Raw genomic sequence first — 22,597 nt, 5'->3', positions numbered from 1 at the left:
TAGGATTATGTGTGTATCTTCATACAGCGCCTGTCTTTGGTAAGCGGGTGCTGTACTATATGACAGTGTGCGTGTAAAATAAGACGATGTAATTATCTACTTTCTTACAGATTTCCCATTATCTTGCTTTCTCTCTCTCCCGTCATGGCTTTGTGTCCCTGCGCGTTGTGACGGCCTCATTACTCTGTGAAGTTAATGGATTCAGCGGCTTGGCCTGCATTAATTCAACTGTATATATTTCCCTGCGAAACATGCAAACATGATCCCCGGAAAGGAGTGTGAAGAAGGAGATATAGACAAACAGACGGATTGAAAGGGAAGGAGGGAGGGCGACGAAGAGAGGCAGTAGTGAAATAGGATGGTGAACTGTAGCAGAGGCCACCCAGGCGTAGTTGTCTGTGGTACTGTTCCTCAGATACTGTGGAGTGCTAATTAAATTCCTCTTGTCACAATGGGTCACCAGACGTAGCAGGCGACAAGCAGGATGGGAGATGGAGAGGGAAGCACTATTCCCCCATAACGTGTCAAATGAGAGGATAGATGAGAGCCAGAGAAGGCTGTTCAGAAGATATAAATTGTTGGCTTAGACTGTTTGTATTTGCACCACATCATTTTATATGAACGTCGACCTTGAGAGGCGTTATTCTCTTTGGCGGTAGAGAGACTTTAAGGAAATGAGCAGCACTCCTCTGCATTTCATGTGGTAGTTAAATGTGGGTGCAGCTTTGCCTGGCAACATTTAGAATTTCGACTGGGCTCTTATATGCATGGGACCAGCTTTACTTTAAATAGCAGCAGCTGTTGAATGAATCATACATTAGAGCCGAAGAACAGCCTCATGCCTCAGTGTTACCTGGGAGTTGGACTCTCCAAGGTCAGAGCTGGCTTTTTGCTTGATTAAATCATCTATATTCCAAATGACATTCCTAGGCATCGTGCTTGATGGATTCTCCCAATTCTTCAAATTAATGTCATGGTCCACTTGATAGTTTGGAGGAAAACTACATGTAGGAACGTTTTACATTTGATCAGTTAGTGACCACTTAATGGATATTTGAAGAGCAAAATTGCATCTGATTGCCCCCAACCATAACTTGATAGAATGTGGTCTGGTATGTCATTGAGCAGATTTGCTAAAGCACGGTTGTTAGATATATCCCTAGAGATCTAATGGTGCTGCCATGTGTGTCAGAAGCATTTATCATATCTAATATCTTAAACAAGTCTCCATTTTCCATGGAAAAGCTAGTCTGTTTTTCCCCCAAAGGAAATTTAGGGAATTTAAGGCCATACATTTCAAACAAGTGTGAGGAAAATTGGCAGATATTATTGTATGATGATGATGATGATGATTAGCTCTTTGTTTGAGTGGTTCTTTGATATGTTCACATACATTTTTGTGTGTGTCGTAATTGGGAGAAAATATACTTAAAAAATATATATATATATATTATTAACCTGCAGTTACCGTGTTGAATGATCCATTTCAAGAAGCTTGACCGGCACAATGAATGAAAGAGACCAGACCAACAACAACTGTGGTAGCTATAGTTGATGACACCAGTGTTCTCCCCAATCTCTCTCCGCAGCACAAGAGGAGTCAGTGGCCACCTACAAAGGCAACGAGTTTTTCAGCTATGACCTGTCTCAGACGCCCATCCAGAGCAGCCTGGACGAGATTAGTCTGTCCTTCCGCACGCTGCAGAGGAACGGGCTCCTGCTCCACACCGGGAAATCAGCTGACTACGTTAACCTATCCCTGAGGAGTGGCGCTGTGTGGCTGGTCATCAACCTCGGGTCCGGGGCCTTTGAGGCCCTGGTGGAGCCTGCCAACGGCAAGTTCAACGACAACGCCTGGCACGAAGTCCGTGTCACGCGCAACCTGCGCCAGGTACTGTAGCCCCCCCCCCCCCTGTCTCTCCTCCTTCATATGCCCAGCAGTAGTTCTATCGTTCATTATTACAGGAAACGTTTCATGTTTATACTTAAGAGGGAGTAATAGTGTCATTATTTAGCTTTCAGTAGTTGTTAATGTTTCCTCATCACGGGCATCCAAGGAAAACCAGTTATACTGTCAGCTTGTGATTTAATTATGCTAATTTATCCCTCAGGACTGAAAAACAAAGATGAATAGAAAACAAACAACATACTACATTTTTTTATTTTATTTTAAATATCACTGTTTTAGGCTTTTCTGATTGAACCCTTAATGTATCAGTCCCAAGCCAAACTCCAGTGACTCATACCCCAGTTCATTAGGATACGTTCAGAAAACATGCCTCACCTAGAGTAACCCATTATTTATTCTCTATGGCAGTCGGTACACAATCTTGTTGTTTTCAATTCAGTTCAGAGTGAAGTGAATCAATACCACAAGTTTGGCTCTCTCAAAATAATGTCTCCTTAGGTGAAAAACGATGCAGTGCGATGTTTCGCCTTCTTAGTGAGACTAGTCATGTTGAGGTGTAGATTGTTGTGGCTGAAATAACTTGGAGCTTGTGGATTGATTTCTATGTCAGTCTCATTGAGTCTCAATTCCGGTGTCAACAACAGTGTAGAAATCAATGATAGTTTTTCCGTGTACTTTGGATTTGTCCTGTTTTTACATATTAAAGGTGCCTTTTTATAATTCCATGTTTCCAACTGAAATGGTACATGCCAATGTGTACAGTGCTGTGGGTGAGTTTATCCTGTGGAAGGAGACCACTGTTTTTTTTTACTGAGCTGAGAATGAAGTCTGATGAACGGTCCATATAGCTAGATCAGGCCTCTAGGGTTGCACTTCAACAAAACTGTCGATCTCTGAAAGCATACAGCCACGTATTTCACATTTGAATCTATGTACTAGCTTTACACCTTGTGAGGGTTAGTCAGTGACACACTCTCTTACTAACCCTGGGTCCTGCCTGCTTCCCCTTCCCACGTCACATTAAGTCTAACTCCACTCTGACTGGCCATTTTATGGTCAATCGCTTTGCCAACTCGGTCTTGTACACTAACTAACATAACTCTTTAAAGGCTCCAGGCTTTAGTTTTCATCCCTTCATTTGAAAAAAGAAATATTCTTCGTTATTTTGTCTTTCAAAGGACATTTCAACGCAATTTTGCTTTTTTTACTGGTATTATATTGAATGAAGACACTATCGATGTGGTGAATATTATTTTATAAGGAATGTATACACATCCAGCATTTTTCTCCCTTTCTGAGGAAGGATGCAGGCATTGGACATTCTAAACACCATCTGAATAATTATTTTTCACAGTATCTCTAGATTTTGTTGCTTTTATTGTCTGGAATCAACTAAATAAATGGCCAAATTGGCATTCAATATGCTAATTTCCTTTTTACAATCCACAAATATCATCAAGGTTATTTGCCTCCTAGAACTTACTTCCAACAGTATCAGATAAGCTGTATCAGAAAACAAGATATTCTATAACATAATTCTGTTTAGAGTAGACCTGTGCTCCCTTATTGGATAATCTGGTCGGTCCATTGTGGCTAACAGGAAGGGAATAAGAAAGATGCCGAGTGATAATACTAACAAGAAGAGACCTTTACTGTACTGGGCATCAAAGAAATGTCAGGCACTGTGTAACAGTATTACTCAGAGAGAAAGAGAGAAAGAGAGAGACTTCAGTTAAAAGACGAGACAAACATTTTTTTACTTTTCAACTTCAAAGCTCGACATCCCCTCCCTTCCGCCTTCTAATCCAAATTTTTTCAAATTTGTTAGTATGCGTAGAGGTAGATCGGTTTTGTTTCTTATTCTTTTATTAATTCTGTTGAATGCCTCCTAACATCAACTGTACATAGTGTATATACATTAACAGAAATCGACGCTGTATGTAAGTGTGATTTCTCTTTCCATTTGACTTAATGTGAATCATTCATAATGACATGATTAATATGCATCGCCTGTGTGTCCACGCTCTAGCCCTTCATGGGTTATGACCACAAACAAAGCAACCTTTATTTAAAACCAAAATGATGAGATTTGCCAAGTTTTTTTCCCATTCATTCTAAGATGATACATTTCCAATAGCTAATAGTCACTCTTCTCTATGTACTAACAACCATTTTTGTGTCTGAATCTTCAGTCCTTACAAACAGACCCCCTTAACATCTCACTCCTACCTGCATGCAAACATTCTCTCTCTTCATTATCCCGAGCTTACCCTCACCCATACTCCCCAAAGACAGAAAAAGCCTATGCTTACAAACCCCTCTCATGCTTTTATCCCTGCATTTGATCCTGCATACATAGCTCTTCTCTTCGGGTAGCTTCCTGTTACCACACTGACATGCCGATAGAGAGAAATGCACCTCCTGTGGGAACGCCAGTGGAATTTATTTTTTTAACAAGCCCTGGTGGTCAGCTTTCTCTGGCTAGATTCCTCTTATCTTTCTCTCTCTCTCTCTCTCTCTCTCTTGCTCTTCCCCTTGCTCTTTCTCTCTCACATCCTCAATCACACTCTCTTTGACACACACACACACACACACACACACAATTTCACCTACTCCCTTGTTCAACCTCGCCTACAATCGACGCTACAGACTCATAGCAGCTCTAAACAGCAACAGCAGACATAAGAATGTATTCCCCCATGATTGAAGCACATTTAAAACCAGGAAACACCCATAACTACATTAATGATCAGATCAGGGCAATTCCTCAGACTGCAAGTGGCAGAGGCTTGCTCTTATCAGAGGGGACCTCTGGGAAATGTAGTATTTGTCAGTCAGCAGTGATGGTCTGCAGCATTCACAGAATATCATAACAGTGTAAACCACGTACACTACAGTATAACCATTTCAGTCAAAGCTGAGCCACATGCTTTATAGTATAGCTCATATATATGTAATGAACTCCTCTTAAACCATTTTAATGGATTATAAATGGCTTCTGAAACCGTTGTTCTCCCAACAATGAATAATAGATTTAGATTTTTTTTATCAGCTGATTGGTCCGTTAATTTGTTCTTCCTGTCTCTCTATTGATTTGAGATTGATTAGGTGATTGATTAATTGATCAACTGTCTGATTACCGCCGAAGGACGACTGTATCTATCATCGAATGGGTGCCTTCTCAAATTCAGCTACAAGCCGATACTACGATATATTTAATATTGTACTCAAATCCAAAATATCTGTGAAATTATCATATCGTCCTTTGCTCATCAACCCTGTTAATAATTTGAGAATCGAGAATTTTTTTTTTTTAAATGTTATTTATTTCACCTTTATTTAACCAGGTAGGCTAGTTGAGAACAAGTTCTCATTTGCAACTGCGACCTGGCCAAGATAAAGCATAGCAGTGTGAACAGACAACACAGAGTTACACATGGAGTAAACAATTAACAAGTCAATAACACAGTAGGAAAAAAAAAAAGGAAAAAAAAAGGGGAGTCTATATACATTGTGTGAGGAGGTAGGCGAATAATTACAATTTTGCAGATTAACACTGGAGTGATAAATGAAAGAGAAAGGAAGCAAGCTTCTGCGATTGGCGCAGCCCTCCGACGGTGCTCATCAATTCACACTGTAGATCTTACAGCTAAAGATTCAACTCAATTCAAAGGCCAGCATAACCCTCCGCCTTTCTCCATTCCTCTCTTTCTCTCTGGTCACCCAGGTGACCGTCTCTGTGGATGGGATCCTGACCACCACCGGCTACACCCAGGAGGACTACACCATGCTGGGCTCGGATGACTTCTTCTACATTGGGGGGAGTCCCAACACGGCTGACCTCCCAGGCTCCCCGGTCAGCAATAACTTCATGGGCTGTCTCAAAGACGTAAGTACCGTGCTGTTCAGCAGCCTTCAGCAGGGGACTCTGGTCTGAGAATACACAGATGCACAGGGCTCTTGTTGAGCTGTGTTCAGATTCACAAACACCGTTCACTTTGTGAAGTGACAGCTCTTTTACGCATGTGCCACTTGGAATTGAGATGTTAAACCGCCCAGTGCATCACACAGGAAGAACATGGCACGTTTCTATTTTTACATTTAGTTAGTTGCTAATTAATGACAGATTGTGACTTTGAACACATGCAGTGCCCTTAGTGTTCAGCTGTGTCCTAATGAGTCCTAATGTAGATTGCTGTGTGTCATTTGCATATCCTCTGACATTGTACAGTGTGGTCATGTATGAATGTAGCTATGGCCTTGAATTATATAATAGCATGATTACCTGGATATGAACACCAGACTTGCTACTCTTGAATAATACAGGTTCTACTCTCCAGGATTAATTACACTCCTGTACTGATGCCCCACCCCCGCCCTCCCTAGTGGCTGCCATGACCTTCCTATGCCCTCCCTATCTCTCTCTCTGCCCCCCCCCTCGTTCTTTCTCTCTCTGTCTCTCTCTCCCCTCCATCCATCCATCCATCCATCCCGCCTGCACTCCCTCCCTCCGCTCTCTCAGTCAGGGAACATCTGTAATTAATACTGTGCCAGTGTTAGTGAGGCCTTAGCTTTACCATCCTGACAGCCAATTCAGACATTGATTTCCTCCATGGATTCCCAGGCAGCGCGTCCCTCCCTCTGTCTCTGTCTAGTTGACCCTCCCATGTATTAATCATGTCTACCTCTTCATTGATTGTGCCATGCTTCTCACTGCCTCAGCCTCCCAAAGTCTTTGTCCTGTTGTGTACAGGAATCCTAATAACTATACTAAAGATTGTTATATTTCCGTTAGGGAACGCCTACTCTGTGAAGTGTGTGTGTGTGCAATAGCTCAATTCACCTTTGCACTCCTTCTAAACAACGCAATTTTGGCAAAAGTCTACAAAACTTAGCCCACTCTGTTCGTAACAGATTCTAGTTTTGGGAACAGAAAAGTGTATCTTTCATCTATGAGAAAATGTGCAGAATGTCGGCCAAAATCCATCTCGTTCCATCTTCTCCCACTGCCGGACACTGGGCTTCCTCTCACTACCATATTTGGTAATGAGTGGAAACACCAAGTGGAAGCTTCACATTTATACATCTGGTGAAATATCTGTTTCAATTGTTCTATCTTTGACTATACTGCTACAGGCTCCTGGTGCCTGTTTCAGTAGAACGTGGTGATAGATATTGGACTGTCAGTGCTGGGAGGGGTCTTTGGGAATGACTGATACACACCTACAGTGCTGTGAAAAAAGTATTTTTTGCATATTTATTTTTACACTGAATGTTGTCAGATCTTCAACCGAAACCTCATATTAGATCAAGGGAACCTGAGCGAACAAATAGCTCAAAATGTGGAGACTTATTTCATTTATTTAATCAAAAGTGTTTGGTTTTCACCAGACATAACGAGACCATCGTCGTCCAAAAAAGTTGACTCAAGTTTGCAAAAAAGCACCTGGATGCAGCTGGATGATCGCCAAGACTCCTGGAAGAATGTTCTATGAACAGCTGAGTCAAAATGTGGAACTTTTTGGGACGACATGGGTCCCGTTATGTCTGGCGATAACCAAACACTGCATTCACACAGTAAGAACCTCTAACTATACTAACTAACCACACTATACTAACTAACTATACCATACTATACTATACTAGCTAACTATACTAACTAGCGATACTAACTAACTATACTAACTAACTACACTATCTATACTATACTAACTAACTATACTATACTATAATATACTAACAAACTAACTAACTAACTATACTAACCAACCACACTATCTATACTATACTAACTAACTATACTATACTAACTAGATTACTATACTATACTATACTAACTAACAGTCAAGCATGGTGGCAGTAGTGTGATGGTTTGGGGTTGCTTTGCTGCCTCAGGACCCGGATGACTTGCCATCATTGAAGGAACCATGAATTCTGCTCTGTATCAGATCATTCTAAAAGAGAATGTCAGGCCATTCATCCGTGAGCTGAAGCTGAAGCACAAGCTGGGTCATGCAGCGAGACAATGATCCGAAACACAATCTACATCAGATTGGCTAAAGAGCGACAAATGAAACGTTTTGAAATGTCCAGACAGAAACCGACCTGAAACGAGCAGTTCATGCTCGGAAACCCTCAAATGTCGCTGAGTTAAAGCAGTTCTGCATGGAAGAGTGGGACAAAATTCCTCCACAGAGAGACAGTTCAAAAACCTACAGGTGACAAGCAGTTAGTGAGTGTAAGGGGGCAATTGGGTGTTGTGTAACTTTGTTTAAAAAAAATGTGATGAAATAATTTACAAAATGTTGTGTTATTTGTTCACTACGGTCTCCTTTATCTAATATGAGGTTTTGGATGAAGATCTAAGAATATATTCAGGGGCAAAAATATGCGAAACATCGAGAAAATCCGAAAGGCAGATACTTTTTCACGGAACTGCATTTGATCACAGGCTCAGCAATGTATGATTGATGCTACCAAAGGAGACAGAGACATTGAGTGTCATCAGAATGTTAGCGTAGCGTGAGAACGATTTTGTACTTTTGCATCTGTGGCTGAAAATAGACTCAACAATTGCATTTTTCATACTCGGGCTCTTTTTCTATTCTTCTCGTTAGATTTTATTTTGGTCTGGCAATTACTGATAATGGTTCCTTGTGAAATCAAGCCGCTGCCAAGTGTATTTTTAAACAAAAAGACACTAAAGTTCTCACCCTGGAGGAGGGTGCCAGTCAGCTTTGGACTGCAAGTGGTGTGAAAATGAAAACCATGTTCAGCTGTGCCTCCCTGCTGCCTCCATCTGTACATGAGAACAGTGCACATGTGACAGGCAGACCGTCAGACAAACAGGGAGATTCTCATTATGGTCTTATGATCTGGTTGTGTAATGTATGAGAGCTTGTGCGTTTTACACGCTTCAATGAATTAGAAATTGTTGCATGGATTCTAAGGTATTGCATGGATTCTAAGGTATTGCATGGATTCTAAGTATTGAGGACAATCACAGAAAAGAGGGAGGGTTAAGCTAAATAGCGGGACATAAAGTGGTCTTTCAGCAGACCGCAGCCACCCGCTCGGTGACAGTCCTGTCCCTTGTCCTACAGGTGGTCTACAAGAACAACGAGTTCAGGCTGGAGCTGTCTCGTCTGGCTGCAGAGCGGGACCCTCAGGTCAGTGTTCACGGCGACCTGACATTCCGCTGTGAGGACGTGGCTGCCCTGGAGCCGGTCACCTTCGACACGCCCGCCTCCTACCTCACCCTGCCCAGGTGGAAAACCAAGAAGACTGCCTCTATCTCTTTTGACTTCCGCACTACGGAGCCCAGCGGCCTGCTGCTGTTCAGCCACGGTGACAGGCGTCTGCAGGGCCCAGACAGACAGCCGGAGAGGCAGCCCAGGGCTGACTACTTTGCTATGGAGCTCCTGGACGGCTTCCTCTACCTGCTGATGGACATGGGCTCTGGCAGCATCAAGATGAAAGCCAGCAACAAGAGGGTCAACGATGGGGAGTGGTGCCACGTGGACTTCCAGAGGGAGGGGCGCAAGGGTGAGAGAAAGCACACATGCTGCATCTGATAAAGGAGCTTCGTTCAGAGCCATACTGCAACTCTGGTCTTATTGAGGTATCAGGAATAGCCCGGGTTAAATCCTACTGGCTTGTGAAGTTCCATTTACTATACCCATTCGGAGGCACTCATATTGGCTTCTCCTTCATGTTCCTTAGCTGCCGTCAGAGATGCTGGGAGCATATCCCGTTTTAATTAGTCTTATTTTTAGCAGCTATAATCTATGTATGACATTTAGTAAATTGCCTTAACCTATTTCGCAAGTGGCCAATTATACCGTCATCCACCTCATGTGGGGAAATGTCTGCCCTCATTAGCCGTGCCCCTAGATTTGAGCCAGTGTTGCTTACACCTTACTATTAAGAAATACAGTATGACAAAGACCTGAGACGTTCCTGTTCATTAGTCGTTTCATAATTTTACACCTGGTGTACCATGTGGATTATATTCTATATTATACAGTGCGATTGTACAGTGAGGCAGCCTTGATACAAGTTGACTCTCTCTGACTGTCTTGCCTTCAGGCCTGATCTCAGTGAACAGCCGCAGCATACCATTCTCTGCTAACGAAGGCAGTGAGATCTTAGACCTGGAGGGTGACATGTACCTCGGGGGTCTGCCCGAGGCACGCCAGGGCCTCATCCTCCCCCCGGAAGTCTGGACGGCCCCCCTCAACCTGGGCTACGTGGGCTGCATGCGTGACCTGTTCATGGATGGGCGGAGCCGGGACCTGAGGAGACTGGCAGAGATCCAGAGTGCCTCTGGAGTCAGCAGCTTCTGCACCAGAGAAACGCACATCAGGTGTGGCAGAGACGTCTGTGCCAACGGTGGGCAGTGCCGCGAGGGCTGGAACCGCCACGTGTGTGACTGCACTAGCACGGGCTACCTGGGCCCCAACTGTGAGAGCGGTGAGAGAAAGAGACAGAGAGAGCGAGAGAGAGAGAGAGAGAGAGAGAGGATCAGCGGAATGTGGAAACGATCCCTGCTTGAAATGTTACCGCAGAGCTTTTAAACAAGTCTAATGACATTTCATACAGACAATGGAGATGAAATCACTTTTTATGTGAGTTATTCAAGTGGTAAATTGCCACTCTATTAGTGAATTGGCGGTATGTGAGGAATAAATAGGTGCTGTGTATCAGTGATTCATCAGTATACCGGTGGTGCTCCGTGAGTCTGAATAACCCTGCATCAAGCACAGATATCGCTCTGACAGAGAGGGTAGGAGCCCCATTGTGACGCCATATAGGCCGATAACATTATGAGGGATATAAATGGCAACCCTCATCCTATTTGTGGCCCGAATATAAATCTATGAGAGGAGGATGATAACAGAGGCTTCGCAAAAGAGCACTGTGGTATACTACAGGCTGTTCCTGCCATCTAGTGTGGCTGCAGGAAACTGCAGTCTCTTCAACAGGCCTACAAAAGGATCCGTTCGATCTTGTTTCGGCGAAGATCATAGCTTATTCAGTATTGGGTGTACGGGAATAGATGTTGGGAACATTTGTGACAATGCCATTTGCTAACGCTGTCTCCCTGTCCTTGGTGCCCGCACACAGAGGCCACGGTGCTGAGCTACGACGGCAGCATGTACCTGAAGGTGACGCTGCCGTTGAGCATGCACATGGAGGCCGAGGACGTGGCGCTGCGCTTTATGTCCCAGAGGGCCTTTGGGCTGCTTGTGGCCACTACCTCCCAGGACTCAGCTGACACCCTGCGACTGGAGCTGGACGGGGGCCGGGTCAAACTCACCGTCAACCTGGGTAATGCTAACAGTGCTAACGTTTATGAGTCCTCAAGGCTTCTCTGTGAGAGTACTCATGATGTAATGGGAAAAGGTATTGTCCTACACACCCCTCCCCCTTCTCCTCATCATTCACAATCTATATACATCTCTCTGTGTCGCCTCTGTGTTTTCTCTCTTTCTCTCTCGCCCATCCCTTGGTCAGCAATCCATCTCAACCCTTTCAGCCCTTCAACGGCCGGTGTGTCTGCAGTCCTAGGAGCAGGCAGCCAGAGAGACCAGCTCACTTAGAAACACTCCGCATCACCATGACCGATACGTAGTCATGGTGTTCCGACGGATGTTGTAGTTGCTGTTCTAGATCACAAGTGCCGTCCACCATGGCTCTCAGATTTGTCAAAACCCAAGGAAGAGGAGAGCAGTAGAGAGCCGGCCGAGGCAGTAATGGTGCCTGACGGGGCTGTCTGCCTCAGCTGGTATCTCTAGTCTCCACATCTCCCATTACGGCTGTAGGTAGTGAGTCTGGTCCTTGGCTGTTTGCATCCACTGCTTTGTGATGGTTGACAGCTCCAGAGAACACCTCAGGCACACTAGCATAGCACCTAGTAGCGCCGGGTTCCCCTAACTCGGTCCTCGGGACGCCAAGGTTTTTCTTAGCCCTACACTGCTGATTCAAATAATGGAAGCTTGACGATTAGTTAATTATTTGAATCAGCAGTGTAGTACTAGGGGGGAGAAGGAAAAAAAAACATGCAGCCCTTCGGTTCCTGAAACCGTGGTGTGTAGTACATAGCCTTCACAGAGGGCTTTATTATAACCAAAAGATCAAGGAAGCTCTGACTGTGTTGGCACGTGTTTTGGTAGTTGTACGCCATAATGACTATGTAGCTATTCTATTATTTAGACAGGCACAATGGTGAGGAGATTTTCCACAGCTCTAAATGCGTAAGGTTTCAGTGTAGCTACGGGGGGAGGTATGCGAATCAGCCCTTTCCTCTGTCTGTGCTCTACCGAACTACCACATGGGTTGTACACACACCTGGAGGCATATCTGTTATCAACCTAGGATTTAACATAGGATTACTTTCTAGGTTGTAAATAGAGTTATAAAATTATTACAGTAATGATATATCACGAACCACGGTGATTTTACTCTGATTACGGTACACATTACCGGTCCTCCTGATTATGATTTTTCAACTCCGATTATGATTTTTCAACTCCGATACCGATTATTGGAGGACCAAAAAAGCCGATACCGATTAATCGGACAATTTTTAAAATTGTTTTTATTTGTAATAATGACAATTACAACAATACTGAATTAACACATATTTTAACTTAATATAAAACATCAATAAAATCCATTTAGCCTCAAATAAATAATGAAACATGTTCAATTTGGTTTAAAAAATGCAAAAACAAAGTGTTGGAGAAGGAAGTAATATGTGCCATGTAAAATATGTGCCATGTAAAAAAGCTAACGTGCTTGTGTGTTAGTGGGTGCTGTATGGTTGCCATGGTGAGGAAAAGGCTGGTTTTGAATCTGGAGCTTGTCCCCGGATGGTGGCCTCTCTGGAGGAAAAAGACACAACTGCAGAATGTACCTTGAAGGATGTGAAATGTTTTTAAAAATATTTTTTTAATATTGTTTCTTTTCAATTTACTTTTTGGGATCTCACCATCTCACTCTCTCTCTCTCTCTCTCTCTCTCACCAGATTGTATCAGGATAGACTGTAACCTCAGTAAGTGGCTCCTATCATTATTTACTGTACTTCAGAACGACCGTGTCTTATACCTTATCTTCTGTGACTGTCTGTTTTTACTATTGATAAGGGTGAACGTAATTAACATTAGTGCTGTACAATATGTATCCCAATGAAGTATTACAATCACATGGTTGTCTTGAAAAATGTAAGGGACCTGGAAGGTAAGTATCAAATACTGTATAAGCCGCCTGTATATAATTTTGTAAACCATTCTTTAGTCCAAGCAACAAATGTCAGAATCACAAAATGATCCCTTGTTCATTACAACAGCCAAAACACCATATGTTTTATTAGTTCACAGTGCTCCTCAGAGAAACAACAGCTACTTCTATCAGTAATGTGCTCAAACTACCACCAGATGGCAATATACCATTGGGTTTTGGGGAAAACATTTTCCCATGAGTTTTAATAATACATGTCCTGGTGACCTATGGGAACTGTTGTCTGTACAATTGAGTTTTTTGAAATACACGTATTAAGATTCAAGGAAAGATGCATTTAAGATGCATGTGACTGCTTCACTGTGTATGTTGGTTAGCTCAGGTGTAAACCTAAAGGGTAAGAGGATAATGTACAGATAATGTAAATAATCTGCTTTCTTTAGATCATGTGACACAGGCGAGACCTTGACAACAGAGTGTGTACAAAGCCGTGTTGTTTTTTCCATTTTGAACCTTAGATGGCAACCTTCAGTAGGTTGCTGCAGAGTTGTCCTGTGAATTTAGATGGATTGAAGTTTAATGGCAATAAAATATCCTTAATTGACTTTTAAATAGACACAATTAGCCAGTGGTTAAAGTAAATGATAGTCAATTAGAGCCCTCGACCATCTGGGAGAGCCTCTGTCATGCATTTTTAACAGGCCTCTGATTTGGGCCTCTTAGAATCGCCATTTTAACAGATCGTTGGAAGAATGTTAAGAGGTAAGCATCGAGAGGAAGGGGCACAATTGACAAAACAGGAGGAATTAAAATGTAATGGTTGAATGTTGCCCAAGGTAAAAGTTGAGTCTATGTGCTGTATATAGTACGGGTAAGTCCTAAATAAGAAATGCATGCAGGTAACTGCCGAGGTCTTGATGGCTCCAAGCCTTTTCCCACCATGTTGTTTTATCAGGCCAATTGGCTCATCAACTGTGGATGGGGAGCTGTCCATGGTCCTGATTGGCTCACCAGGATACACTGTCTTGTGCGGGCCACACTCAGCTCCTCCAACCGACAACATACCAGCAACACATCTACAGTGTATTCAGACCCTTTTTTTAAAACCACATTTTGTCACTTTACAGCCTGATTCTAAAATTGATTAAATAAAAACATGTTCCTCGTAAAATAAAGAATCACCCAATATGTTTTTCATTTTTACACGTAATAGACCTGCTAATATTGGACTGCGTATTTTCAGATGTATACTTACTAAAATCATATTTGTCAAATACTCTGGATAAAATTGGCCAAGGAAAGGGCTACTTTTAAAGCTCCTGACGTCGTAGTCTTTCTCCCTGTCGTCTATACGAAGCCTGACAAGCCCAGTGACGCGAAATAAAGGCCCACGTCAAACGATTCTGTAACCAGAACACGGAATGTAAGCCCACAGCATACTATACCTGTAACTTCAGTTTATCAAGACGCAATTACAACACCGCAGAAGGACATTCAATTTGCCGTAATGTGTAGAATAGCTGTGTTCCTAAAACAACTGAACTGCAGAATACAAACTGGTGTTCGCTCATTTTGCATTTGTGTCAATGGGGTATTTGTGTGTGAGAGGTTGATTTACATGTGCATCTCTGTTTAGAGGTAACATGTCTTCATCTAGAGCTAGTATTGCTGGTATTACTAGGTCAATTGAAGTTAAATGCTGTCTTTCTCGTTACCTATTTAATCATTGCTGTCTCAACTGTTAATTGCTCATCACTTGTGCTGTGGTTGGTGTTGACAGTCTGACTCATCAGTGCCTGTATTGTTTCACCTCTCCCAGGCAATCAGCAGTTAGTGCCGGGAGGTGTGTCCTTCACCTCTGCTAGGTAATCAGCAATTGGTGTTAGTACGTCAGTCTCCCCTATTTTTTTCAGCAGCAGCTGTAACCGGCGGTCTGGTCGCCAAAACGAAGATGGTTGCTGAAACAAAGACATGGCTGCTAAGTTGTTCTGAGGAGTTAGAGGAAGGCCCCACACCACTCTCTCACTTGAGTGTCTTACCTAGTTCTTTTCAGATTCTCTCATTTTTCTCTCTTGTGGCTTTGTCAACTGTGTTTTCTCCATACCTGTTCGCTCCTCTCCCTGTCGGCTTTACAGATGCTCCCCGCCGCGTCTAATGTAGTGTAGCCTGTGCGCACAATCCGTGTCGAATTTGTGGTCTCCTGCAGCGTTTCGAGCTGCCAATCTGCGGTCAAGAAGGCCTATGTTGCCCTTTATTCCCTCCTGCCCTTTTGGCCCTGACAGAGTTATGGATCACCCCCAGAGAACGCTGCTATTCCAGCTGCTCTCGTCATCTGACTGTGTTCTCTCATAGTCAAAGAGCTTCTGGTCGTCACTGTGGTGGCAGACAATCTCTGGAGACCTTCTTACTTCCCTCATCAATGCATCCCTCACCCTCTGACTTCCAGAAGACCAGAGTCGCTCCTCTCCTCAAGAAACCAACACCCGACCCACTCTGACGTCAACTAGAGACCAGTATCCGTTTTTGTCCCCAAAAACACTGCAGCTGTCTATGACCTACTCTCTCAGAACGATCTTCTTGGAAACTAACCAGTCAGGCTTCAAGATAGCTCACTCGACTGTGGCCACTCTCCGCTGTTTAACGGAGGCTCTGCCAAAGCTGCCACTGTTCTCATCCTCCTAGATCTATCCGCTGCCTTCAACACCATGATCAATCAGGTCCTCTACACCACCCTCTCAGGGCCGGGCGTCTCAGGCTCTGCACCCTCCTGGTTTACATCCTACCTGGCAGGCCGCTCCTACCATGTCACTTGGCTCCGTCATATCCTCACATGGTCTCTTCCATGCTGTGTGGATGACACTCAACTGCTTTTCTCTTTCCCCCTCCCTGACACCAAAGTGGCGACATGCATCTCTGCGTGCTTGGCAGACATCTCAGCCCACTGCTACAGGGGGTCAGGTCCCGCTCAGCCCAGTCAAAGCTCTTCTATGTCAGTCTACACACAATACCCCATAATGACAAATTGACATTTTTGCTAATTTATTCCAAATAAAAAACAGATACCTTATTTAAATAAGTATTCTGACCCTTTACTATGAGACTCACATTTGAGCTCAGGTGCATCCTGTTTCCATTGATCATCCTTGAGATGTTTCTACAACCTGATTGGAGTCCACCTGTGGTAAATTTAATTGATTGGACATGATTTGGAACGGCACACACACCTGTCTCTATAAGGTCCCAAAGTTGACAGTGCAGGTCAGAGAAAAAAAAACAAGCCATGAAGTCGAAGGAATTGCCCGTAGAGCTCCGAGACAGAATTGTGTTGACATTTCTGCAACATTGAAGGTCCCCAAGAACACCATGGCCGCCATCATTCTTAAGACATTTGGGACCACCAAGACTTTTCCTAGAGCTGGCTGCCCAGCCAAACTGAGTTATCAGGGGAGAAGGGCCTTGGTCAGGGAGGTGACCGAGAACCTGATGGTCACTCTGACAGAGCTCCAGAGTTTCTCTGTGGAGATGGGAGAAACTTCCAGAAGGACAACCATCTCTGCAGCACTCCACCAATCAGACCTTTATGGTAGAGTTGCCAGACGGAAGCCACTCCTCAGTAAAAGGCACATGACAGCCCACTTGGAGTTTGTCAAAAGGCACCTAAAGGACTCTCAGACCATGAGAAACAAGATTCTTTGGTCTGATGAAACCAAGATTGAACTCTTTGGCCTGAGTGGCTCCGGGACAAGTCTCTGAATGTCCTTGAGTGGCCTAGCCAGAGCCCGGACTTGAACCCGATCGAACATCTCTGGCGAGACCTGAACATAGCTATGCAGCGACACTCCCCATCCAACCTGATAGAGAGGATTATGGGGTATTGTGTGTAGATTGAGGGGAAAAAGAACAATCCATTTTGTCACGCAAACATTTTCTTTCTTACTGATTTTTTTTTTTTTGGTCCACTGTTGATAGTCCCAAAATATTTTGCATGTCTGCAGTCAAGTTTTCAAGATCTAGGATTTTCAAGACACAAATTGTCACTTGCCACATCATGTTGATGCATTTTGACTAATGAAAAAAAATACCGAAATATATTTAAGTGGATTTTCCCTTAAATCTATTTACTGTCCATGTCACTTCCCGGGCTCCGTAAGAAACAAAAAAGCACTGTGGATATGCACTGATATGCTTTCTTGCACACCAGAATTCTTACTTTTCAGCCCACTACTATAGATAGCCCTTACATAACTAACTTGCCAACTTCTCTAACTTGTATGTGCTTGTTCCTGGTGGAGCTGCTCTCTCCGCTGAAGCACAGTGGTGTGTGTTTGGGCCGAAGCTCCGTAATTAGACAGCAGTGGAGCCCACCTCTGAGACCAGATCAACACTGCTCAAACACAGTTGACTTCAGATGAAGTCCCATCTCCTCTGCTCTGCAAATATTTCTCTGTTCCTCCCTCCACCTGCTCAGTAGACTGTTGTGTTGATTTAGTGGGTAAACATGGGTTTGGTAGGATAAACCCACAGTCAATAAAAAAGGAACAGAACTGGGGATCCATACTAAGGTCTGTAGGTTAGTTTGGGATAATAGACTGTTACAATCGGTCCGAAAACAGACTGACAGTATGCTGTTTTACAATTGTTACAAGGATTCACTTTGGAAAATCACTGCTCTGCCTCAGGCCTAGCCATTTCTAACGGCAGTTGTCATTCTTAGCCACTCTAATCAAACATGTCAATAGTAATAATAACAGAACTTGATGTGGTACAATGAAGATTTACCGGTAGTATGTGTTTGCACAGCACCCATATCTATCAGATACGCGTGTAGTTGGTCTATAGTGTTACCCCTTGCTGAGACACTTGCTCTGCTGTTAAGCTCTACAAGCCAGTGGCCTCTTTCTCCCAGAGGAAGAAACAGCGGAGTATTTGGAAACCAATTGATGTCATCAGCTGCAGCGTCCCAGTAGCAGCCAGTGTCCTCTCCGTGTCTCCGGGGATTTTCATACACCCTGAGCTCAATTAGATCAACAAACCCCCTGAGGCCCGGCAGGCTTAGGCATGACCAATTAGCTTCGCCAGCCATGTCAGAACTTCTTTGAACTGCACTGTCGGACCGCCTGTTGCATAGCCACTGATCGGGGGTGACGGTGCTGCAGTGGCAAAGCTTCCGCATTGTGACCTATTTTCAAACCTTGAGAGCTGGGAGAGAAAAAAAAGAAGAGCAGAGGATTTTAGCAGAAACCCTTGAGCTATAAAACTGTATCCGCTGGCCAAGCCTCCGGATACCACTCAAGTTGTTAGCTGGTTGTCTAAGGGTTTATATACAATTTCACAATCTGACTTGAGTCATTATACGACACAGAACAGAAAGTACATATTCATTCAACGTTGAACAGCACAGTATGTGTTAGTCACTCTCGCCTCTAACCAATAGCTTGTATTTACACCCGCTGACAGAGCTCTTGCAGCAGGTATCAGTGGAGGCCGCTGAGGAGATAATAATAATGGCAGGAACGTGGTCAATGGAGTGGGCCCAACCTCTTGGGAACCACGTCTTCGATCTGTTTGATACTATTCCGTTGAATCCATTCCAGACATTATTATGAGCCGCCCTCCCCTAGGCAGCCTCCAATGGCAGGTAGTATCGGGGAGTATACATGGAGTGTACCAAACATTAGGAACACCTTCCTAATATTGAGTTTTCCTCCGAACAGCCTCAATTCGATGGGGCATGGGACGAAAGTGTTCCACAGGGATGCTGGCCCATGTTGACTCCAATGCTTCCCACAGTTGTGTGAAGTTGGCTGGGTGTCCTTTTGGGTGGTGGACCATCCTTGATTCACGCGGGCAACTGTTGAGTGTGACAAACCCAGCGGCGTTGCAGTTCTTGACACAAACCGGTGCGTCTGCTGGCACCTACTACCATAATCCGTTCAAAGATACTTTGTCTTGCCCATTCACCCTCTGAATGGCACACATACACAATCCATGTCAGAGTGGTCGGAATTGTCTGAAAGCTTAAAAATCCTCCTTTAACCGGTCTCTTCCTCTTCATCAACACTGATTGAAGTGGATTTAACTATTGACCAATAAGCAATCGTGGCTTTCATCTGGATTCAACTGGTCAGTCTGTCATGGAAAGAGCAGGTGATCTTCTTGTTTCTTATTTGATCCATTTTATATAAGGATCCGTTGGAAAAGGATGTGCTGTATGAATGTGCCGGTCATATGGCCTGAGGTGTTGACTTTGTCCTTGCTTCTTCACAGGTAAAGGCCCCGAGATGCTGTTAGCAGGACAGAAGCTGAACGACAACGAGTGGCACTCGGTGAAGGTGGTGCGTCGCGGGAAGAACCTGCACCTCTCTGTGGACAACGTGACGGTGGAAGGTAAGACGGCATGGCAGAGCAGAGTCAAACCATGAGATGAAGGGGAAACTGTGATCCTCATGATATGCTACATCTCTGCCCATCAACATGTGTTTATTTCGCCTCAGGCCATATGACCGGTGCCCACACTCGCCTGGAGTTCCACAACATTGAGACGGGCATCATGACCGAGCGCCGTTTTATCTCTGTGGTGCCGTCTAACTTCATAGGGCACCTGCAGGCCCTCTCGTTCAATGGCGTCCCCTACCTGGACCAGTGTAAGAACGGAGACATCTCCTACTGCGAGCTCAACGCCCGCTTCGGCATGCGCCGCATCGTGGCTGACCCTGTGACCTTCCACAGTCGGGCTAGCTGCCTGGCCTTCTCCACCCTGCAGGCCTACGCCTCCATGCACCTCTTCTTCCAGTTCAAGACCACCAGCCTCGACGGCCTGCTGCTCTTCAACTCTGGAGACGGCAGTGACTTCATCGTTGTGGAGCTGGTCAAAGGGTGAGTGGCGCGGTGGGGGTCAGGAAGGGGCGAAGCGCCACCTAGCTATTCAATGGGCTTAGGTAATTGGTTGTTGTATAATTTGTCTACATGCAGACCTCACTTGTAAAATGAGGATTTGGTCTCAATATAATTAACGTGTTCAACCTATTTTGCAACCTATTTTTCCAGGTACCGTAATCATGCAGTGAGTGTGGGATGAATTAATAATAACACAGCTGCCTAGTGCCTACCACTGTTCCTCTTTTCTCTAGCTCAACAAGTCTTTTTGTGTTACATGGAATAATTTTACTCTTGTCAGCTGGAGGAATAGAAAGGGGAGGGTTTCAGAATGTTTTGTTCACTGGAGAGGATTTTGCTAAAAGAGAAGGATAGAGTGAGAGAGCGAACAATAATGCCCACCGATGTTTAACCGCAGTCCAGCTTTGCCCAGAAATACTGTCACTCAGTAAGGAATTAGTCAGCAGGAGTTGTCCGTAACCGTGGAGCCTGCCAAGAGTGTGCAAAGCTGTCACCAAGGCAAAGGGTGGCTACTTTGAAGAATCTCAAATCTAAAATATATTTTGATTTGTTTAACACTTTTTTGGTTACTATATGATTCCGTATGTGTTATTTTATAGTTTTGATGTATTCACTATTATTATAGAAAATAGTAAAAATAAAGAAAAACCCTTGAATGAGTAGGTTTGTCCAAGCATTTCACTGGTACTGTATATATATATATATATATATATATGATTTTATCAGGGAGTCATACTGAGACCAAGATCTCTTTTACAGATGAGCCCTGAATTCCATAAAAATGACATAGGTCATTCTTTAATTGACCTACTTCATGGTGTAATGCTGTGTTGTAGGTACATTCATTATGTGTTTGACCTGGGCAACGGGCCGTCTCTCATGAAGGGCAACTCTGAGAAGCCTCTCAACGACAACCAGTGGCACGATGTGGTGGTCTCCCGGGACAACAACAATGTGCACATCCTCAAAATCGACTCCCGCACTGTCACCCAGCACTCCAACGGAGCCCGCAATCTGGATCTCAAAGGTATGGTATACGTATACACTACACCTCCTCAACTGAATAGCGTATACCAGGGCTATTCAACTATATTCTTATAGGGACCAAATTTGGAAAAAAAAGGTTATTTACAGGGTGGCCAGAAATGTCTATATGGGATTACACTTCATAAAACCCCCCATAGTCTTATAAAATACTTCTATTAAAAATACATGTTGCTAAAAGTTCATTTGAAGTGCTTTAAGATTAGCCTAATTCAGTGCATCGAATTGTTTAAATAATGGAACACATTTGTACAAATAACGCAGTTGACCTGCATCACATAAAGGACTTTCTACATTCCTGTCTGTTTTACACACATAGCTGTGTCTTTTGTTTTCATTTACACATATCTCGGTTGACCAGCATCATATTACGTTCTATTTCTTTATCATTTCGTGATTTTCTCTGTCTTGTTTTGATATTTTTCTTTTACACATAGAAACCTTTTATGCATATCTCAGTTGACTAACTTTTTACGGAGAAGTCTCTCTCCCCCCGCATCAGTAGAGAACTGCACCACCTCTGTGGGGAATTAAACTCCTCAAATCTCAAAGCAAAGTTAGCCTTCATCTAAAAACTCACGAGTTATCTGTACTGATGATGACTGAATATAGTTGTACAGTGTAGGGAAATTGAGCGTTTTGTTTGGGCTTAAATCAAAGGAGAAAATAACACATTTATTTAGAAAATAAGTCCATTTTTAAATTGTGTAAATAACTGTTTCATCCGTCCCCTGTAGTCCCAAATGAAGTCCATTCAATTGATTGAAGATGTCACTAAGAACCAAACATCTGACACAAACTCCTCATCAAGCGTTTTTCACTAGATATGTATTGGCTTTCTTGTGGCGGAGAAAAGCAATACCTCCCTAATCTTACATGGGCTGCCCTCTTGAGAGCATTGTTACCCTTGCTTAGCCACCAAACATCATTATGTAAAAACTAGATCACGGTGCTAGCAGACTACGAAACAAGCGATGTTGCAGGCTAGATGTTGATTGGATCAAGTTTGATAGTCATAACTGTGTCTGTGGTGTTTTTTTTTTTTTTTTACTCGCTGCTGAGTTCAGCGCAAAGCACACTGCTGCAGTGGTTCCCTAACTGGGGGGGAAAGCTGAACTCAAATTGTGGGGTGCATCATCAGTTTTCCTCTTGTCATGTCAGTCATTGCACATCTTAGAGAACTATGTATAACTTGTCAGACATGTCCAGATCAACTAGCCCATGTCAGCTAGCTTTTATTGTTAGTTTTTTTTTGTTGCCCATAGATTTTGTTGTGATGTTTGAGTCACTCAAATATCGTGTGAATAGACATCAGACATGGCAAAATGTATAGAATTGCACGAAATTCACTCTAAAACTGCAGAATGCTTTCTGCACCCTGTGACAAAATGTGTAGAATTGCAGGAAATAAGCTTTAAACACGCAACGTTTTCTCTCCGCCAACAAGAGGGGTGTGAACATTTTGTAATGAACAGTGTTTGTGCCCATAGAAATAGACGTGGCAC

At 43.6% G+C, this 22,597-nt stretch overlaps 1 protein-coding gene across 1 annotated transcript in view; it reads left to right on the top strand.

Annotated features, from left to right (window-relative positions):
• The first annotated feature begins 1,507 nt into the window (after positions 1-1,507).
• Positions 1,508-22,597, top strand: part of LOC115135512 (neurexin-2-like) — a 36,463-nt gene continuing 15,373 nt past the window's right edge. The window contains exons 1-9 of the mRNA XM_065023321.1: positions 1,508-1,541; positions 1,590-1,891; positions 5,637-5,798; positions 9,013-9,454; positions 9,998-10,381; positions 11,036-11,239; positions 19,419-19,538; positions 19,646-20,027; positions 20,885-21,075. Coding sequence (XP_064879393.1) covers positions 1,508-1,541; positions 1,590-1,891; positions 5,637-5,798; positions 9,013-9,454; positions 9,998-10,381; positions 11,036-11,239; positions 19,419-19,538; positions 19,646-20,027; positions 20,885-21,075 — 2,221 coding nt within the window. The remainder of the gene's footprint in view (positions 1,542-1,589; positions 1,892-5,636; positions 5,799-9,012; positions 9,455-9,997; positions 10,382-11,035; positions 11,240-19,418; positions 19,539-19,645; positions 20,028-20,884; positions 21,076-22,597) is intronic.

The sequence above is a fragment of the Oncorhynchus nerka genome, linkage group LG10 (assembly GCF_034236695.1).
Source record: "Oncorhynchus nerka isolate Pitt River linkage group LG10, Oner_Uvic_2.0, whole genome shotgun sequence".
Taxonomy (NCBI): Eukaryota; Metazoa; Chordata; class Actinopteri; order Salmoniformes; family Salmonidae; genus Oncorhynchus; species Oncorhynchus nerka.
Note: the sequence above shows the minus strand (reverse complement) of the source record. Positions and strands in the feature narration are given on the sequence as shown.